The 21,125-nt window shown below is 37.7% G+C and overlaps 1 protein-coding gene across 1 annotated transcript in view; it reads left to right on the forward strand.

Moving 5' to 3' along the window:
* The window catches only part of LOC150080058 (protein turtle-like), a 189,802-nt gene that overhangs the window by 130,119 nt on the left and 38,558 nt on the right, over positions 1-21,125 (forward strand). The window contains exon 2 of the mRNA XM_090382042.1: positions 15,983-16,318. Coding sequence (XP_090238168.1) covers positions 15,983-16,318 — 336 coding nt within the window. The remainder of the gene's footprint in view (positions 1-15,982; positions 16,319-21,125) is intronic.

The following is a 21,125-nucleotide window of genomic DNA, read 5'->3' on the forward strand; positions in this document are numbered from 1 at the left end:
GCTTAATTCAATCTAAGTTTCGGATGTAATTTATAATTTCTTTTGGTGTGGTTAAAGAATAAACTAACTTAACAGATTGCAAAATGTATTAACAAATATATTAGTTATAAAGAGTGTCCAGTTTGAAGAAGGATTACATTCCTTTCTAAACGTAATTGAGATTAAACGTCTTTTTTTTTTTAATTTTATTTTAATATGGTGTGTAGTGTCTTTTGAATATTAATAATCTGAATTAATTAATCTTAGTTGTCTGCACGAGACTGTTTTTTTTTTTTTTTTTTTTTTTTGGAGAGGAAGGGAGATTTACAAGTTGAGTATTTTGGCCATGGATGAGCGCCCATGTACATGGTATAATAAATTCATATGTCTTTAATGTGCATTAAGTCTGTAGAAACGTGTGTTTATGAGGATTGCTAATCAACAGTGTGTGTGTGCTGAAAAAAACAAGAACTGAAGTGGTGAAACCCGAATCTCTCTGACCAAGATCGTATGAAAACTTCGCAAATGAAGACACTTTGCTGAGGAACCTTATTTTAAAAATAGTCTCGGACAGCGTCTGCTTATTGCTTGTGGTAACCCCAATTCCAGCTGGTTGGCAACTCCTTGAAGAAACCACTTGTAAATGTTGAAAAAATGTTGTATACACTGCTCTACCATTAATACCCGGACAACCTTCCATGGATGGGGAAACCGATCATATGCATGCAACACATCACGGTGCCTCCGTAGCGGAAAGGTCAGGGAATGACCACCGCATATCCTGGAGCAATATGGCCTTAGTTGCTAATGCTCCTAAAAACCAAACAAACAAACGCCTCCGTAGCCAGGTGAGCAGGAGCAGCAGTGCGTAGCACGTGCTTCTTGATTAGACCGGGATTCAAGCCCGTGACCACCAAATACGGAGGATGCGGAAAGGTCAGGGTATGACCACTGCATATCCCCGGAGCAATATGGCCTTATTGCTAATGCTCCTAAAAAAAAAAAAAAAATAGCAATAACAACAGCAAGATCACATTTTCAACGAAATTACCTCAACAGATCAACAGAACTAATCACCTCAACAGTTCAACAGAACTGATCACCTCAACAAATGCTAAACGCGGATTAATATGGTGTAAGGAGCGCGAATCCTGGACTGTTGAGCAGTGGAAAACAGTCCTATGGACAGACGAGTCGAGGTTCGCACTCTGCCAGTCTGATGGCCGTTTCTGGGTGTGGCAAATGCCAGGGAACAGTTCCTTCCTGCTTGTATCCTCCCAACAATGAAGTTTGGTGGAGGCAGTGTCATGGTATGGGGTTCCTTTCATGGTTTAGCTTGGGACCATTAGTCGTTATCGAAAAAACCATGAATGCTGTGCAATACCAGGACAACCTAGACAATTCCATGAACTTCCAACATTATGGCAATACTTCGGGGAAGGCCCATTCCTGTATCAGCAAGACAACGTCCCATGCCATACTGCTTGGGTCGTAACAGAGTGGTTTGAGAACATGGGTGTGGAAAAGTTGGATTGGCCAGCCCAGAGTGCTAATCTGAACCCTATCGAACAACTTTGGGATGTATTGGCTCGTCGGGTTCATGCACGTCGAGAGCGTCAAAAAAAGAAGAAGGCCGAACTGGTGGCTGCGTTAAAGGCCGCGTGGAGGAACATATCACCTGACATTTATTAAAAGCAGAGATTATGCCGCGTAGGTTGAAGGCCGTCATAAAAGCAAACTGTTTCAGCACAAAATATTAAATGACACAATAAAAGCAATTTTTTTGTCTAAAGGCAGATGGGTGGTAGCATTGCCAATGGATGCTGATAGTCAAAAATTACACAAATTATCTTCTTATAATTTAAAGAAATTGACAAAGTACACCAATTTCGAAAGTTCACAACTCATCCCCTGGCGAATAGGATATTACTGTCTGTGGTAAACCCAAAAAAAAAAAAAAAAAAAAAGTATTCTTTATGTTAACTAATATTGCTATAATTATTAATAATAATAATATAATTATCATTAGTATTTATAATATATTATAAAAAATAATTGTTAAAATATACTGTTAAGTAGTTATTAATTAATAAATGAGATAATTTATAATTAAGTTATTAATAAAGGAATTTCTGTAGATTTTAGATTTTTTTTTTTTTTTTTTTTTCTGATTCATGGGGGTGGTCTACCAGCACATGCACGTTTCCTTCATTCAACTGGATTCCATGCATACTGCCCTCGTGGGTAGCACAGTTGGTAGAATCGCCGTCCTCTCCACACCGTGTGGAAAAGACCCGAGTTGCAGTCGCGTCGATGACGTGAGGAATTTTTTATGGACCTTTTTCACAACGTGGTTGAGTTAGTCGGTCTCAGGCGAAGGTAGCATAGTTTAGTTTTTTCTCCCTGAAACTCGGGTTTTTCTTCCAGCAAACAGAAACTCGACAACAGACGCACGCAATTTCCAGACAAGGTCAATATGGCCTTAGTTGCCGATGCTCCTAAAACCCTATTACAACAACCATGCAACTGTGATCAGTTCCGATAAACTGGAGGGTAGTCTCAGGCATTTTTTTTTTTATGTTTTGAGTTAGTTGATTTGAGATAGCTGTTTTGTCCCTCCCTCCTCTATTCTCTTTGCACAAGTTTTTCCTCACCAAAATCATTAATATTCCAATGCATACAGTTCATATTAAAATTATATTGGCAATTGCAATGGAGTAGGTTATGGTTATTTTCAAGCGTTATTTCTCGGTGAAATCAGAAGAAACACCAGGGCGTGCAGTTCAGTCCCTGTAGTTTTGTTGTTGAACCCCAAGGGAAATCTAAGGGAAAACATGGAAAGAATCGTTTGGATGATTGAAAACACCAGGGAAATTAAAGTAAGGTGATGATATTTACTTAGCCACTGTACTCTCCATGCTTTTAATCTGAGCCAGAAAGCCCCACATCCCTTAAGAATTATTTTGATCTTAGTCTAAATATACGCTGTTCTAAATTTAAAAATAAAGAAAAAGGGTGTGTGTTTATAATGTAAGAAGACCCTACGTATATGGTCTAAACACATTATTATTTGCAGTTCAAATGAATTCTAAGAAACTTAAAATAATCAGAAGGAAGGATGTCCAGTTGAGTGAATGTGAATGTTCAGAATTATCAGAAAAGGAAAACGCAAAATTTAACTACTTTGATTTTGTTGAATTAATAGTCAAAACAAAATTAGCTAAGCAACCCAGAAGCAAATGAATTTTTGGTAACCCACTGCAGAAATCTGCGATTGATCAAAACATGCATGAGAAGAAATATAGACATCATCAGGTTAACACACTGAGTGGCCACCTTATTAGGTACACTTACACTTTTCGTGAAATGGGGCAGTATTCCTACCGTGGGTTATAAATTAGGTGGATTGACACGTAAGAGATGTACGAGTGCCTTTCAGTGAGAGAACTGGCAAGACGAAAGATTTCAGTGACTAGTGACTGTGACATGGTAGTTGACGCCAGACACGCTGATATAGATATCTCGGAAACTGCAACACTGTTGATATTAATAACATACTCAACAGCAGGTCGGAAACAGCTCGTTGATGAGAGAGGGCAATGGAGCCTGACTAGACTCGTTCAGAGTGGCAGAAAAGCTGTTGTCAGTCAAATAACAACCATAGTAACTAAAGAGGAATTTAAACACTCACAATTCGTTGTACCTTGTCGTAGATGTCGTAGCACAACCGAATACTGAACCTGGTTTCGCTCCTGTCAGAAAAAAAAAAAAACGTACGGCTGCAATGGGCTCAGAAACATCAACGCTGGACAGTGGAGTAGCTGACAAAAGTTTGGTGGTCTGAAAAATCCAGGTTCTGGTCTTTCACGCTAATGGGAGGACCAGAATACTCCGAAAAAAGGACGAGTCCATGGACAGATCCTGTCATGGTGTCATGTAATGGGGTGGAAAAGGTTTTCGTGGTGCACACTTGACATCAGTAGAACAACATTTGGATATCATCAGTTATCTGAAACTTTTTTCCTACAATGGGCATCCTATCATCCAAAAGGACAAGAGAATTGTACACAACTGGTCCTAGGTACATGGCAATGAATTCAGCTTACTGCTGCGGCTTCCTCAGTCACTAGATCTCAAACAAATTAAGCACCTATGGGATGAGGCTGAACGCGATATTTGGAGTAGAGATCCGAAACCATCCAGTTTGTAACAACTGTGGGAAGTAGTAGAGTCAGCATGGACCAGTATCTTTGTGGCACATTTTCATCACCCCGTTGAGTTCGTGCAACGAAGAATGTAGGCTGTTCTGAGGACTAAATTGGGCCCTTCTCGCTATCAGTTAGGTGTATCTAATAAAGTGGCCACTACGTGTAAATAAGAAGAAGAATTAAGGAGGGACAAAAGAATAACGAAAAAAAATTATGATTGACTACCTTGTGGAATACCTGTATTGAAGATAGTGCTAATGATTCAAGATCGTGTTCAAGCTTATTAGAAGAATACAATTCAATGTTTAAAAATAAAAAAGCAATGAAAAAAATAAATTTCCGCGCACATGAAGGAAATTGAGTACAGCAGTTTACAAAAAAGTAAAGATTATGACTGTATTGAATGCAAACGAAATATCAGCAGCGATATCTTATAATTCCAGATTTTAAAAATGAACCCGATCATATGCGAAATCAATAAACTCAAGGGTATTTTGTAATGTAGGGAATAACCTTTGGAGGGAACAGTGAGGAATAAGATTCTTCAAGAACCTCTAAAAATGCGACAAAATGGAAATTGGCCTAAAGTCATTTGCAGAAGGTAGAAGAACGAAATTTCGGAACAGATGTAATAAGATAATTCTTTAAATTCTGAGAATAAATGCTTCTTTCACCAAAAGACTGAATAAATGTGTTTGTGGAGATAATCATACTCAAACACGCGCGCTTGGGTAATTCCATGAGTTTCCTAAGCCTTCTTCTGTTGGCGTTGGAAATATCTGTTATGATGCAATTAGTTTTAACTGCAATTGCAAGTTCAAAAGAAAGTTTTCTTTTGTTAATACAGTATCATAGAATTAATGCATGACATAAATATTTATAAATGGTTATCCACTTAAAACGAAATTCTACATGCAGGAGTTAAAAATAATGCAAATTTAGAAATTTGAAATGACTTATTTATTAATGAGGTTTTTATGCAGGTATGCATCAATCACAGTAAGCGTTGTAATGTCTATACTGCGCACGTAAACACGCATCTGTCGTGTTTATCATAATGTGCACCACTCAGAGAAGTGTCACAAGGTTTACGATTTAGATACCAACATGTTTTGTTTAAATTCCTCCCATGATCGTTGATTATTATTGTATACCCAACATTTTCCGCAAAAAACAGTCCTAAAATAATACATTAAAGTCGCATCTAAAATTACAGATTTATTTCATGAATATGTAACAGGAGAGTACAACGCTAACATCACATTTTCGTAGTTCAGTTATTTATTTTTTAACTTTTCATTGATGCACAATTGACGAAGTAAACAATCCACAGAATCTTGTTTTTCTGTCATTGATGAAAGCACTTTGCTTATGCAATTTCATGAATAATATATTATCACCAAGTTTCCCTAGTGGGTAACTGAATTCTGCACATGAACCACACAATTTCAAAGTATCTTACTTTTCAAATTTATGCAATTTTTACCATTCTTCAAGTAAAGAGATGAACATATTCTTCTACCCTTATCTAATCTATTTTTGCAGTTCAGCTGAATCCTCTGGCGTTTTCTGCTTCTATTAATGGCATCATGAATTTAAAATGCATTTAAATATATTTATAATATTCATTTTTTTACAAAAAGCAATGTTTAGTAAAATTCTTTTAAGTTTTGACCTTGTGAAAATGAAAGTTAAAGCTGCTTTAGAAAAGAAATGGAAATTTATTTATTTAGTATTAGTATTGACAACGTGATGCAAGGAAATAAAACTTATACAACACCAGCCAGGATAAATAATAAAAAAAGAAACATATTCCCATTCCTTTCAATACTTTTTTCGAACCTAAACCATCAACCTCCACGAAATTAGGCAGTTTATTACAACAACTGATTACTGTTTGGAGGAATAAGAATTTTTAGACATCTATTCTACAACCACCTTTTCCAATTTAAAAAGAAATAAAATAAAATATTCCTTTTGTGCGATTCTTTTGAAAAAAAGGGTAAAGAGGCTGCAGCTCTTAGTTGACTTATTTTTGCAATAAAGAAAAGATTTTATTTTATACATGTGAAGGTTGTTCAAAAAGTATTAGTAATTGTTGTGTGTTCTGTATACTAAGGTAACTAAGGCTTGAGGTGTTGTTGTTTGCTCTGATAGTTCATTCCTTGTTTGCTGGGTGAAAGACCGACGTGTCTGGAGAAAAATGCAAAATTCTCCGTTTTCTGGCCTAGTTGATACGATACTGTCACTCGTTTTGGTTCGATTCTCTTCGAAAACGGCAAGAATTACTAATGTCTTCTTCAATCAATGGAGTATTTAGCAGATCTCGGACGGAAAGAAGTTGCAGTTTGTTTTTTTTTTTTCCCTTTCAGTTATTCCAGGATTTTACGCCGCAAAATATGCAAATCTGCCATTGAACACACACCCTTCTTCAGAAATAATGCACTTACGGACTAATATCTTATTTATATTTTATGACTTAAAATATACACTGAAAGGACAGAATTCATGGGATACCTGATTCCTGGACAAGATTACGCTATCACCCCTCTCGCTAGTGGACGAACTGCTTGGCAAGTACACTGCGTCACTGCATTCACGTAGACGGTAATTCGATGTCAGTATGGATAAACATCGTGAGTTAAACGACTTTGAAAGACGGATGATAGTGGGTACCCGAAGCATGGGTCATTCTATCGCGGAGGTGGTACAGAAATTGCACTATCCCCGTTCGACAGTACAAAATGTATCAGGAATACGCCATTTCCGAAATAATCTCATCGTGGACAGCGCTGTGGGTGGAGAAAGGTGGTGTTGGGTGGACGTGGCCGTCGACGTCTGTGTCGCATTGTTTCAGCCAACTGGAGAGCGACAGTGACACAAATCACCGCCGACTTCAACGAGGGAGGTGCCAAAAACATCCACCAAGACCATTAGGCAATCATTAGATGCAATAGGTTATGGGAGCCACCGATCCACCACAGTCCCATTGCTAACACCACGACACAGGTCTCTACCCCTCAACTGGGCGAAAGAACATCAGCACTGGATCTTCGATGATTGGAGACGGGTCTCCTGGTCCGATGAGTCCCATTCCGTTTCTAGTTATTTTGAGAGCACGGGTGGTTGCGTATCTGGCGGAAATCGCACGAAGCTATGCACTCGTCATGGTTAACGAGGAACTCTTCAAGCAGGTGGACGGTCGGTAATGGTCTGGGGCAGGTTCAACTGGCACATGTTGGGACCTCTGGTACGTCTAGACACATTTCTGAACGGTCCATGTTACGTGTCCATCCTTGCAGACAATCTTCCAGCAGGGCAATGCGCTTCCCCACAGGGCCGTGGTGATTGAAACATGGTTCGAAAAGCTTTCTACAGATTTTACCACCATGTAATGGCCTCCCCATTCAACGGTCATGAACCCTGTGGAAAGGTCCGTTCGAGCTTTGGATCCTCCACCCAAGAATGCGACGGAATTATGGACAGCGGTGCAGCAAGCATGAATGGAAATACCTGTGGAACGCTTTTGTGAACTAGTGGACTAAATACCTGGCCGTGTGACTGCCCTTATCCCCGCGAAATGTGGGCCTACCCCTTACTAGGTAGGTATCCCATGATTTCTGTCCACTCAGTGGATTATATAACGTACGTAATTATATGACTGTATATTAATTTAGTATGATGTCTGTTCGAAGTAAGGGATTATGAACTTATGCTTGAGATCGAATGGTTAAGAACGAAAATCGCTACTTTAAATAAATAGTTAAGAATTTTTTTGAATGAAAGCATGATTTAGCATATACCGCTTGCTGTTCACGTAAGAAGTTTGTAATTTAATAAAGTTATTTATTTTTAGTGCATCAGCTTCTGTGGTCATAATGCACCTCCCAAAGTTTTTGCATTTTTACTCTGATCCAAGCCCGAGGGGAGATTCAAACCCGCGACTTTTGGGTTGCCAGGCAGGCACTTTACCCACCTGAATAGCCCTATCGGCCTGAAAAAGTTATATTAGTACAGTTGTGCGTACTTCAGTTGTAGTATGTCATGTCCGTTTATGCTCTGGATAACTAAATTATAAATACATTTTCGACAAAATTAACAGAACACGTAGAAAATATGGATTAACTTGTGCAGCTTGCAATGAAGCGGGACGAAATTTGGTATGGTAGTGTACCATAGATTAGCAATGAAATGAAGAGACCTAGAAACTTCGGATTGGTATAAGGGACATTTATAGGGGTTGTATAAGAATTTCCAAAAATATCACATTGCAGAAGTCGATACAAGATGCTCGTAAATATGACCACATTACATCAATACGGCGTATGATCCACTTCAACGGCTAAACAGGTCTGACAACAGTGAACCATGCTCGATATAAGGGTGTCAATAAGATTCTGTGGCAACAAATCCCATTCTTCCACCAGTGCAGCCATTCACTCACCAAGTAACCGAGGAGTTGGCGGTTGTCGTGCAGTGCGACTCCTAGGCGTTCCATGCATGTGTGATCGAGTTTAAGTCTGGTGATCGTGCTAGTCACGGCAGTGGTTGGATATTTTCAGTTTCAAGGTATTTCTCCCCAACTTTAGCTCTATGTGCAGTGATGTTGTCGTGCATGAAAAGAAAATCTGGGTCAACCGCACCCCTAAAAAGTCGTACATAGCATTCGGGGATCTGTTCTCGGTACCTCTGGGCAGTTACAGTACGCCTATCAAAAACATGATGAGATATGAGGCCGTTTATTATTATTCCGCCCCACACGAGATGTTGGACTGATGGTACCACATCCGTCTTTGTCTCCAGGTGAAATATCGTCTAAAATCTGTTTGTAGACTAAAACGAGACTTATGAGTGAACAGAACTGTACCCCATTTGTCAGGGCTCGAAGTCACACGTTCACGTCACCATGTTCGACGAGCTCTGCGGTGATTTGGGATTAATGGGATACAAACCATTGGCTTCCTTGCGTAGAGTACACTTGATTCAGCCTTCTTAACACAGTCCGGTTTAAAACGTTTTCACCTGTGGTTGAAGCAACCTCAAGAGACAGTTTATGAAAGGACGTCGTGGGGTTCCGCCTTGCTGTTAGAGCCAGATAGCTGTCTGATATGGTAAATGAATCCCTCGGGCGACCTTCGCCAGATCTTCTTGTAATGGCTCCTGTCTACAAAAAACCAAACTATTATATTTAGGCCACCCGAATAATTAAATTCATCTTCCTTGCACTGTGTATTATGTCCGTAAATTGCGTGTGTTCTATGATCGATTTGTCTATTTTGCTGTACGAAAAATCCCAGTTTCTAGGGGCGGAAACCTTGTTATCTACGCTTGAGACCGACTAACTCAGCCACAGAGTGAAAAAAGCCAACTAAACTTTCTTGCGTCATCGACGGGATTCGAACCCGGGCCTTTTCCACCCGGTGTGGGGAGGACGGCGTCGATACCACTGTGCTATCCACTCAGAATGGTTCCTGTCTTCTGAAACTGCTTACATTGTGCCGAGATGACACTGTGTGAATACATTAAGTCAATATTTGCCGGCTTCAAGTCGTCCAACGAACCGCCATCTCAAAGAATCATCGAAACGACGATTACTTGCCATCATGAGTACTGGAGATGTGGCTGTCCCACTGAGAAAGCTAAAAAAAAGGGTAACAAAGCAATGTGGTTGCAACCCGTGAGGGTCTGTAAGGTGGTAGGTCGATTTCTATTGAATACTCGGAATTTGCATACCACAATGCCTATAACATCAAATATTCGCCTTCGGTGACACTGTTCATAGTAAACTATATACATGAAAAACATTTCGTTCTGGTAATTTTGGGGAGCAGTGTACTTCTTAACAGTGTAGCATCATTAAAGTATCAATGGATTCCAATTCATCTGCCCACGGCTGATAAGGCGTCGTGGTAGTCTCGATCTGTTTCTTATTTTTCATATATCCGCTAACTCGTGAATGCTTCCATTGCATTATATGCGCAACTCCAGCCATCCCCAGAGATGTTATTCATCCCTATTCCCTTCAGGGTTAATTACGACTGTCTCAGCCCTCACTGCACAAAATACAACTGTCGCTCATATAACAGCACTGGAATTAATACAATCCTCAATTAAATACTTAATATCGAAAGATGTGAACAAAGTTATGATTGTTCCTGTCCTTACTGGAAAAGCAATTATTGCAGAATATTTATATAATCGAGATGACTCGGCGCAAGGAACCATGCATCTTTCAAACAGTGATCTTAAATCAGACCTGTAACACATGCAACTCAGTGACGGCTAACTGCAGATCTTTAGGCTGAGATTGGCCTAAAGATCTGCAGGTAACAACCATCCTCTCCCACAACATACGAAAATTCAGGGGATAATGAGGATGAGGCCACCTAGAGAGCTCAGTTTTTATTCTTTTATTTTTCTCCTTTATTCTGTTAACGTTCCCTATTCCTAACGTCATTTCTCATCATATCTGTTTATCAGAACACTATTAATCACGTCCTTTCTACTTATTTCCTCCTATGCCAAGACCCACTATTTAGAGGTTGAGTTTTATGCCCCCAACATGCCTGAGTACTCATCTTTATTAGCAGGGAATTGCTTTCTATGCTAATTGTTTTGCAAAATATGCTACAACTTCGTTCTTCGACATTTTTCACCACACCTTAGTTTTCTGTACTTCCCTCTCATTTACCAACAAAACAAATTTACAATTATCTACTAGTAATGCAATTTTACATTTGTATGATTTACATTTATCAACTAATCATTGATTAGTTGATAAATTAATTAAAATTATCTTCCACATTACTGCTGTTTATAATTAAAATTATATTACTAGCATTTTGCTGGATACCATACATTCATTTGGACACTTTTTATTTATCGTTATGGAGGTTCGAAAATATGTTGTTGAGATAGATTATTACCTCTGTATCCCCTGAAGATGTTGGTTATAATAATCTGCTCTCTCTCTCTCTCTCTCTCTCTCTCGTGAAATTACAAGTTGCATATACAATTGACTAGCTGCGATACATTTAATTTTAAATAATTAAATTATAAATATTTATGAAAATTAAATGGAATTTGGTATTTATCTAATTTAGGTGCATACAGAGTGGTCGTAATGATAAACTTATGCATTACATAGCATTATTTACTGATTTATTTACAATGTTCCTCATAAACAAGATCGGAAAGCGCAAACATCTAACATCAAATCAGAACGCATCTGAAATTCAGAAATTAAAAAGCACTCGATTTAAATTCAAATGTTCAAATCGAAACATACAAACAAGATATACTGAAATAATTGAGTTGTACATGCAAACATACCTTCAAGTTACAAAACAAGTTAATACATATTAAAATTAGTTCAGAAAGCTCATTGCGTATCTGTTTTCGATGTAAATTAAATTCCCAGGACACGTTCATGGTTTTTCTAGGAATAACACCATCCTTGTTTATCTTTATAAAATATGGACTAGCCTATCCACCTAATAAATATATGAACAATTAGGTTCAAAAGAGCCTCCATATACTAGCAATACAGCTTATTCAGAAAGAAATCATTATCATCATCTTCATCATGAATATCATCTTTAAAAAAAATCAGCAGGAAATAAAAATAAAAAAGAAAGAAATCTTTACAGAGTTGCTTGTAGTCAATTTTCAATTTCATCTGTTCTAATGATCTGAGACAAAATGCGATGCCTTTGTGTTGATGCAGTTGAAGGTTCGCCCTTACAACTACGTACTCACCTCTGCTCATCGAATAGACAGTATCAGCCTAAAGAAAAACACACATACATTACAGAAGGAATAAAAGAGACGTCCAATCCACTGCGAACAGAGTTCACTATTCGCTGTATAGGCAAATTATCCGGATACTCCTGGATTTGGAAAAAAAAGAACAGGCCATCCACGTCACATTTTCGTATATCTAATATTGTGCTTATAGCTAATAGTAAGATATATTTATATACCTATTTTACATATATTGATATTAAATATTTCATTTCAAAGAATTTTGTGGGGAAGCCTGAATCATTTCGGTTTGTACCGAATTTTGTTGTAACCAATATCGTTCAAAATTATTTTAAGAGAACCATTACTTGCCCAAATAAATTCTGCTGCGTTTTTTGATATATCGAAGTAGTAATTTCTGTTTTAGTTTATTCAGTTATGGACTAAAATGAAACAAATTTAGTTCAATTGAAGAAACCGATTATTGGAATATTTCTAAGCGAAAGATTTGAAAATCACGAAAAAAGCGGGTTTCTTTCATTATGGTTCCTTAATTTGCTTTGTAATGCTTTTCGATTCGAGCATCAATTTATTTCAAAATTTCTAGAGAAAGAAAGAAAGAAAAGGAACTTCCCCAAAATGATCTACTACAGGAGGGTCAAAAATGGATCAGAAAAAATTGACAACCAAAGTCACTAGAGAGCTTTTCCAGAAACCAAAAAAAAATATATATTGCATAGCCGTTTGAAAACTAGCACATAAAATAATCCGGTTTTCCTTATTTTAATCATTGAATATTTTTTTACTACTGCAGTTAACAAAACGGCATTAGCTTATTATTATTATCTAATAATAACGTAAATTGTTGGGCCCTCCTGGACTGGAAAATATTTTCGTTATAATTAAATTTCCTTTAAAAGGTTATTCATTGTAACGGGATTTTTCTGTATATGGGAAATTCATGACACCTTCTCTGTTTAAAATGTTATATTTATCTACTCATCGATCAAGTTAAAGTTCTTTGAGATTAATTGTAAATCATTTTTCTTTTAAATTGTGGTTATTTTAAACACAATAGTTTTGGATTGGAAGAAATTATATTGGCTGTTTTGGTGTATCTTAGCCAAAGACTAAGATTATGGGCGTTAGTGTTAAATTATGTGTATTAAACTGTATAATTCTCGTGTATTTACCAATTTTTATCGATTTACTATGGAATAAATTGAACTACGCACTTGACATAACGTAGTATATACACAATGCGGCAAAAAACTAATAAGAATGACTTCAAATAAGGCAAAATATGGATAAATAAATTATTTTCTTACTTATCGCTCTTAAAATGCCCCCCCCCCAAGGAGAACCCATTATACTTATTACTGCATTCATACAAGTTTTGGAAAGATATGGAAAACTCGTCTACTCTGATTGTATAAAAGTTCTGCTAAAATATTCTTTTAAATTTCGAAAAACACAACCAACTCGGCATCCTTTCAATCTAAGTTTCAAATCGAGAAACAGAAGAAAGTCTCGTGAAGCTAAGGAGGGTGGTTAAGAGTCAGAGAGTAAGGAGGGTGGTTAAGCATGCAATCGTCTGACTTTTCTTCATCACACAAACAGCGTGGAACGAATTTCTCACAAATTTTTCTGTTTTCCCCACGTCTGTGGTAATTATGGACCTTATCGACTCCTTATTCATTAACTCACTTGCTGGCATTATTAATCGGTGGGCACTTACTAACAAATTGCGCACTTTGTCCGCCAATTCGGGTTATAGTTCGATTTCGATTCTCTACTTCGAAGAACGTCTGTTAGATTCTCTCTCTACCCTCTTTAAAACGCTTAAACCACCGAAATATATGTGTTCAGAACAGAACCACATCCCTTTAGCTGTTCGTAACATTTCTCATGTTTCATTAGGAGTTTTCCCCCGCTTTTCCGCAAAATTTCACAGTGATCTGTTGTACCATTTCTTTTTTTTTTTTTTTTTTTTTTTGGTTTTTGACGGTCACACTTCTATGCTTCTCTAGCTCCCTCTACTAAATACTTGCATTATACACTGCCCTACCATTAATATTCGGAAATCTGCCTTTAGACAAAAAATATATATATATTTTGTGCTGAAACCTTTTGCTTTTATGACTGCCTTCAATCTTCGCGCCATACTCTCAACCAGCTTTTTATAAATGTCAGGTGATATGTTCCTCCATTCGGCCTTTAACGCAGCCACCAGTTCGGCCTTGTTCTTTGGGCCATCTCGATGTGCACGTTCCCGACGATCCAATACATCCCAAAGATGCTCGATACGGTTCAAATCAGTACTCTGGGCTGGCCAGTCCAACTTTTCTACACCCATGTCCTCAAACCACTCTATTACGACCCGAGCAGTATAGTATGGCGCGTTGTCTTGCTGATACAGGTATGGGCCTTCCCCGAAGTATTGCCATAATGTTGCAATTGCATGGAATTGTCTAGGTTGTCCTGGTATTGCACAGCATTCACAGTTTTTTCGATAATGACTAATGGGCCCAAGCTAAACCATGAAAGGAACCCCATACCATGACACTGCCTCCACCAAACTTCATTGTTGGGAGGATACAATCAGGAAGGAACTGTTCCCCTGGCATTGGCCACACCCAAGAACGGCCATCAGGCTGGTAGAGTTCGAGTCTAGCATTTGTTGAGGTAATTCTCTTGAATGTGTCATCTTGCATGCCCACTTTTGCAATTGTCTGTTCGAAGCCAAGTGTGCATATTTATGGCAGGTTCTCTGACGTGTTGTATGCATTGGACCTGTTTCCCGATCTATGGAGGGGTGTCCGGATATTAATGGTAGAGTAATGTGTATACATTTTAATTCAGTCTCACTAATTTTTTCCCACTCTGTGTAAATAATCCACATCTAATGAAAATTAAGTGTTTAATTTTTATGGCTGAAATGAATTGCGAAAAGTAACCTCAATAATTGTACATGGAATACCTTTTGATTTAAAGATATTTAAAGACTTCGTTATTGAATAAAAATACCATTCTGCTTCTGATTATTATAATAAAACAACTCTTGAGAGTATTATCCATATTATACACATAAAAATACGCATTTTATCGTATTTTATAAAAAAAAATAGCATCGAAAATATAAAACACGTAGTGAAAAACTGCTGGTGGAAACTTCTTATTAGCTTGCAAGTTGGATGATTATCCGATACGAAATAAACCATTTGGAAGTATTCCAAAAGGCGATGATCAAATTTGCACGATGAGCCTATACCATCCTAGGAATGCGTGACTACAAATGTTTGGACATTAGGGGTAATAATCCGTGATAGTATCTCGGAATTTGCCAACAGATTTGTTGCATAGTTCCCGGAAATGATCGACTATTGTATTCAAATGTTACTAGATGAAGGCATTAAAGAGCAGAAGTAGGAAGAGGAGAAGAAAATCGCAGATATGATTAAGGCATAGAAAAAAAAGCATGCAAAGAGATCACAATTTGTGAATGAAACTGGGGATTCGTTAGTATTGTACAAATATTCAAATTCGTTGCGAATAAAGAAACGTTAGCGCATTCTAGCAATTGATAGTGTTACTTTGCTTTTAAATTATTAACCGAATCTTGCTACGAGGATGGAAGTTCGGGATTTTCTTTTTCTTTTCTTAAAGAAAAAAAACCTAACTGCTGTCGCCTATTATGTCTAACTTTTCGATTCTCAAGTTTACATGATCATAAGCGCTACTGTTTTGAGTCGAAGCTGTCAAGAGGTAGGCGTCGTGGTAATAGACAGATACATTTGTTGAGTACAACTATCAGTTGTCCAGTTAGAAAAGTTATATCACGGGTGGGTGAGACATGATAGATAGATAAATGCAGAGAGAGAAAGGACAAAAAGAAAAGGTGTAAATGTTGATGGATGATTGGATAGACAAATCGCTGGAGAGAGCGACAGATTTGACGAAAGAATGATACACAGAACATGAGAATTGTCGGAGGTCAGGGTGTTTAGGGCTACAAATGTCTCTCATAATCGTGTTCCCTCTTCTCTTTCCAGACCCACCACAGACCTTATTTGCCGTCGCGGGTGGTAAGGTCACCCTTCCTTGCAACATTACACCTCCGCCAGATGACGATGTTGCTCTGGTACTTTGGTACAAAGACGAGTCGACCACGCCGTTATACAGCCTCGATGCTCGCAGGGGCAGCTTAGATCAAGCTAGACACGCCGCCAGCGATGTTTTGGACAAAAGAGCCTACCTCAGTATTTCGCATAGGCCTGCGACCCTGCAGTTGAACCCCGTCATGGAAGAGGACGACGGACAGTATCGATGTCGGGTTGACTTCAGGAAGGCTCGAACTCGGAATTGGGACGTCATTCTAAGTATCATTGGTAATTTGGTTTCAGAGCTGTTAATTAAGACTATCATTACTTGAAACGGTACTGAAAATTCCTTAAACTGTATTATTATAATTTAAAATACTCCAATTGGCAACAAGAGTTAAGTTAAGATGAACCAGATTAATATTAATTTAAAGTGGATATGTTTTAAACCTTATTGTTGAATATTGTGCATGTCATTAATTATATTTTATTAACATACTTTCACCGAGAATTTTACACATTTTGTGCATTTAACTGAAATAAAATAAATAACCTTCAAAAATACCTTTTGGAAACATCTTTGTGATTCTTACACCATTTGAAAGTTTACATTTTGTTATTGGTGTCCAAATGATTTCATCATTAATGAAATAAGAGTTTCAGCATCTGAAATTAGATTTCTGTTGTATTCTTATAAAATATTCGCCCACTGGCATGGATCTATTTACTCTATATTTCCATGAGCGCATTTAATCATCTGAGATAAACAGCTTTGATGATCAAAACATACTATTGTTAGCTATGCCATCGAGGAACCTTCTCTAAGAGCAGGCCTACAGTAATTCGCCTTGTTTGCTTTATCTGTTACATTGCTGATAATATTTACACACACATCCACGCGATGCTTGGCTATTCTTCTCCGAGTATTCGGAAATAGGTTAGATAATGACTGGAATTATACCGGATAAAAAAAAAAAGATGAAAAGACCTTAAATTCAACGGCACTAACAACTTCGATTTGCTGCACAGTCTACAAGGTCTGAGATAGTCCTCAGAGAACCTGCAATCAAGGCCGTGATTGCGAGAAAGAATCGGCGAATGTCACTGATTTCCTCTGAAACCATTTGGTTCAACAAAGTTTGGAAATATTAATTCCTAATTATCATCATGTCTTGGACATCCTTCATTATATGGTAATTTCTTCAAGATGAACTATTGCTTAATGGACTGGGACATCCATTATTCATCGTCAAGGTGACATTTGACAGAAACACTTGTCCCGATCCAATTATCCGCTGAGAGAAACATTAATTTCAGCCAAATGAGGAAAATTAGTAATTTAAATTATCAAAACTTCCTCTAATGCTGTTAATATATTCCAGAAAATGGTGCAGAAACAACGATTACCTTTATACAAAGAGCTGATCCAAATGTTTCTTAAGATGTGTAAAAGCTAGATGTGTGTAAGTATTTAAAGAGAAAACTATCGTTGCTGGGCTATCGAAATTTCCATTCGAGTTCAATGCAATCCTCTGGATGTAAGTTATTATTCGAGACATATATAACGACTTGTGTAATATTTTGCGTTTTCTAATATAAGATCGTCAAGTGTGAGTATAATTTACATATATCATGGCCATGCTATAACCTTATTGCACTTCCAGAATTGTCTAGTTTATTGTCACAAAGGATCTACCGATTTCATTTTTCGAGTATTACCACCTCTTTATGGAGTGTGGTGTAAATGATTTAATCTTGTGTAAGATCCCAATTTTTAGCTTGTATTGCTAATTATTACCTAAGTTTTTATGTTTTTTTAACTAATCTGCTGGCCTAATTGGATGTGAACGCGATATTCACCGCCATTTTCGTAATTAAAGGGAAAATCAACAACTTCTCAATGTCTTTATGGAATTTTCCAGTGTGAATTTTGGTGTAAAAAAGGGAGAATTTCATTTATAATTAATTCCTTGAAGATAGCAAAAAAAAGTCCTTTGTGAAAAAAGTGCGAGATGTTTTTATAAGTTGAGCTCGTGGAAGAATTTTTAAAAAAGTCTTGAAGCTCTGGATAAAAGTAAACTGATATTCGCAATTATTCCGAGATTACGAAGGGAAAAAAAAATTACATTGCAGAGCAAGTAGGGGTTAGACATCCCCTATCATGGTCGGAACTTCAAGAATTATTACTCGACTTTAATTAGGTAGAAGTCTGCAAAGTACACAGAATATGCGTGTGAATCTTCGGCGCTTACTCCAATCGAATACACATTGTGCGAAAGGAACAAAGTCAGATAGTCTCTGAAGCTTCGTTGTCCAATGAGTCATGATTATTAATCGATTTATGGTAGTTGTGTGGAGTTCTATCGAATGAGCGGAGATACAACACGCAAAGGAAACCAGATTACAAGGCAACAGAAATATGTGGAAGATCATTTACCTTCACAACACCCCATTAAAAGTAAACGGATGTGTTTAATTTCATATATTTTTAATAATCATTGTACATCCATTCATACTTTATTTTAAGATCAAAAATTGAAACAATCATATAAATATAATATATTATAAATAAAGAGCATTAATTATAAATTAACAGGTATTTTTTTATATTTGAGAGCTTCATGTTTAATAGTAATATGATTCTAACTTTAATTCAGCCAATGATTTCCAAAACTCGCCTCTATAATTTAGTATAAATAGCAAGATACACTGCCTGGCCACTTTATTAGGACTAAACAGGTTTGGCTACATGCGTGAAATATGCAAAAATGTGTAACTTGGAGAAATCACACGATGTATGAAATATGCAGAAAAACGATATAAAGCGGAGTAACTTATGTAGTCGCTAAATAAGTTCGCCAGCAATAGAGAATAGACAAGATCTCACGGACTTCCGAAATTGTTCCGCCAAATGGTGGAACAATTAAATCTGCATTCAATACGGTAATACCACAAAGCATCAGTAACTGCAACCACTCGAAGAACCTAAAAGAATGAACTAAGGGAGTAGGAGCCCCTTAACCAATGCCACTGATCACAGACACTGACTGGAAAATATAGTTGCGTTAGTGTCAGGAATGAAAAGGATGGACGCAGTACAACTGGAAAGTAAGTCATGTGGTCCGATGAGCCTTGATTTACGCTGTTGAGCACCGATGGAAAAATGCACATATCTAGCTACCGCACGAGGCACTGGAACTAACCAGTTGTACACCGACGGTACAGGCTACTAGAAAAGCAGTAATGATGTGGGGCACGTTTTAATGGCTTACCCTTAGTACCCCGATCCCAATGAAGAGCATCATGAACTGGATGGCATCGATGTGCTCACCAACAACCTGATTAACTGTGTCCATTCAGTTATATCTGACATTGTTCCTCAATCCCATCTTACCGCACGCTCTACCTACCCGCACTGGTATAACAGTGAACTAATACGTAAAATTAAATCCAAAGAATTCTACAGAAACAAGTATAAGCAAACAGGTGACAGTCAATACTATGAAATATTCAGTCAACTCCGCAAAGAAGTGAAAACTCTCATATTAAACTCCTACAACATGTATACAGAGTCAGTTCAGGATAGTCTGCTTACTCACAGAGATATCAAACCATTCTGGAATTTCATGAAGCATAAGAACATTACCAGTAGAAAGTTACAACTTCGTAACGCAGATGGAATTCTCTTATCTGATGAATTCAGTATTGCTCAAGAGTTTGCCAAACACTTTTCCAGAATTCAAACAAATGATACATTGAGACCTGCCTCATTTCCTGACTTCACACCTGTTAAAGATGATATCCTCATTAATCTCTTTATCACTGATGAAGATTTAAATTCGGCATTAAAAAGCATGAGAAATGACTATACTAGAGGCCCAGATGACATTCCAGGCTTATTTTGGAAAAGGACTGTCACTACATTGAAACCCCTCATACTGCGGATCTTCAACCTGTCTCTCAGGCTGGGGAAGTATCCTAAGCACTTTAAGCAGGTCAATATAGTTCCTATTTTCAAAAAAGGTGATAAAAATGACGTATGCGATTACAGACCCATAACCTTGCAAAACAGCCTGGCTAAACTCTTCGACACAGCAGTGCACAAACATCTCTTCGAATTCTTCAAGCCTTTTATTGATCAGAATCAACATGGTTTCTGCAGTGGCAAGTCAGTAGTCACAAATTTACTTCCTTTCTGGCAATACACCTCGGAAGCTCTTGATAACCACCTACAAGTTGATGCAGTCTACACAGACATATCCAAGGCATTTGATAAAGTCCCGCACGAACAACTTCTGGAAAAACTTAAGCTATATGGTATCCGTGACCCTTTGCTCTCATGGCTACGCAGCTATATTACGCATCGTTCCTTGAGCGTTATCATAGATCAAGTGAACTCAGACTGTTTTATACCACTAAGCGGAGTACCACAAGGCTCTCCCTTAGGTCCTCTTCTTTTCATTGTTTTCGTAAATGATCTTCCTTCTTTCATCTACACCTCCAATGTTCAAGTTGCTCTCTATGCAGATGATCTTAAGATCTACTCAGCAGTGAAGGAGACTACCGATTCTCAACAGCTTCAATGCGCTCTCAATAAATTCTCTCTGTGGCTATCTCTGAATGGCTTGTCTGCTAACCCCTCGAAGTGCAAAGTAATCTCTTTCTCATCTTGCAGATCTCCACAACTAATGAATACGGAGTATAGTATTAACTCTGTGATCATCGAAAGGTGTGACCAAGTTAACGACTTAGGGATTCTCTTTTCCAGCAGTGCTAAATTCGATGCCCATGTCCTTAAAATCACCAGCAAAGCATTCAAAACACTGGGATTCATCAAACGGAACACATACAAGTTCAAAAGCTACAGATATGCGGTTATCCTCTATAAAACTATTGGTCTGCCAATCCTTGAATTCAGTTCACCCATCTGGAATCCTCACACCAAGACTTTAACTAACAAAATTGAAGCAGTCCAAAAAAACTTTGTCCGTTACCTTACGTACCGCAATCCTCTATTCTATCACTCAGTGTATTATGAATCGCTGTGTGATTACTTTCATCTGAGGCCTCTGTGCACTAGAAGAGTTACTGCTGA

The sequence above is a fragment of the Mastigoproctus giganteus genome, chromosome 9 (genome assembly GCF_048544385.1).
Source record: "Mastigoproctus giganteus isolate SK-2022 chromosome 9, ASM4854438v1, whole genome shotgun sequence".
NCBI lineage: Eukaryota > Metazoa > Arthropoda > Arachnida > Uropygi > Thelyphonidae > Mastigoproctus > Mastigoproctus giganteus.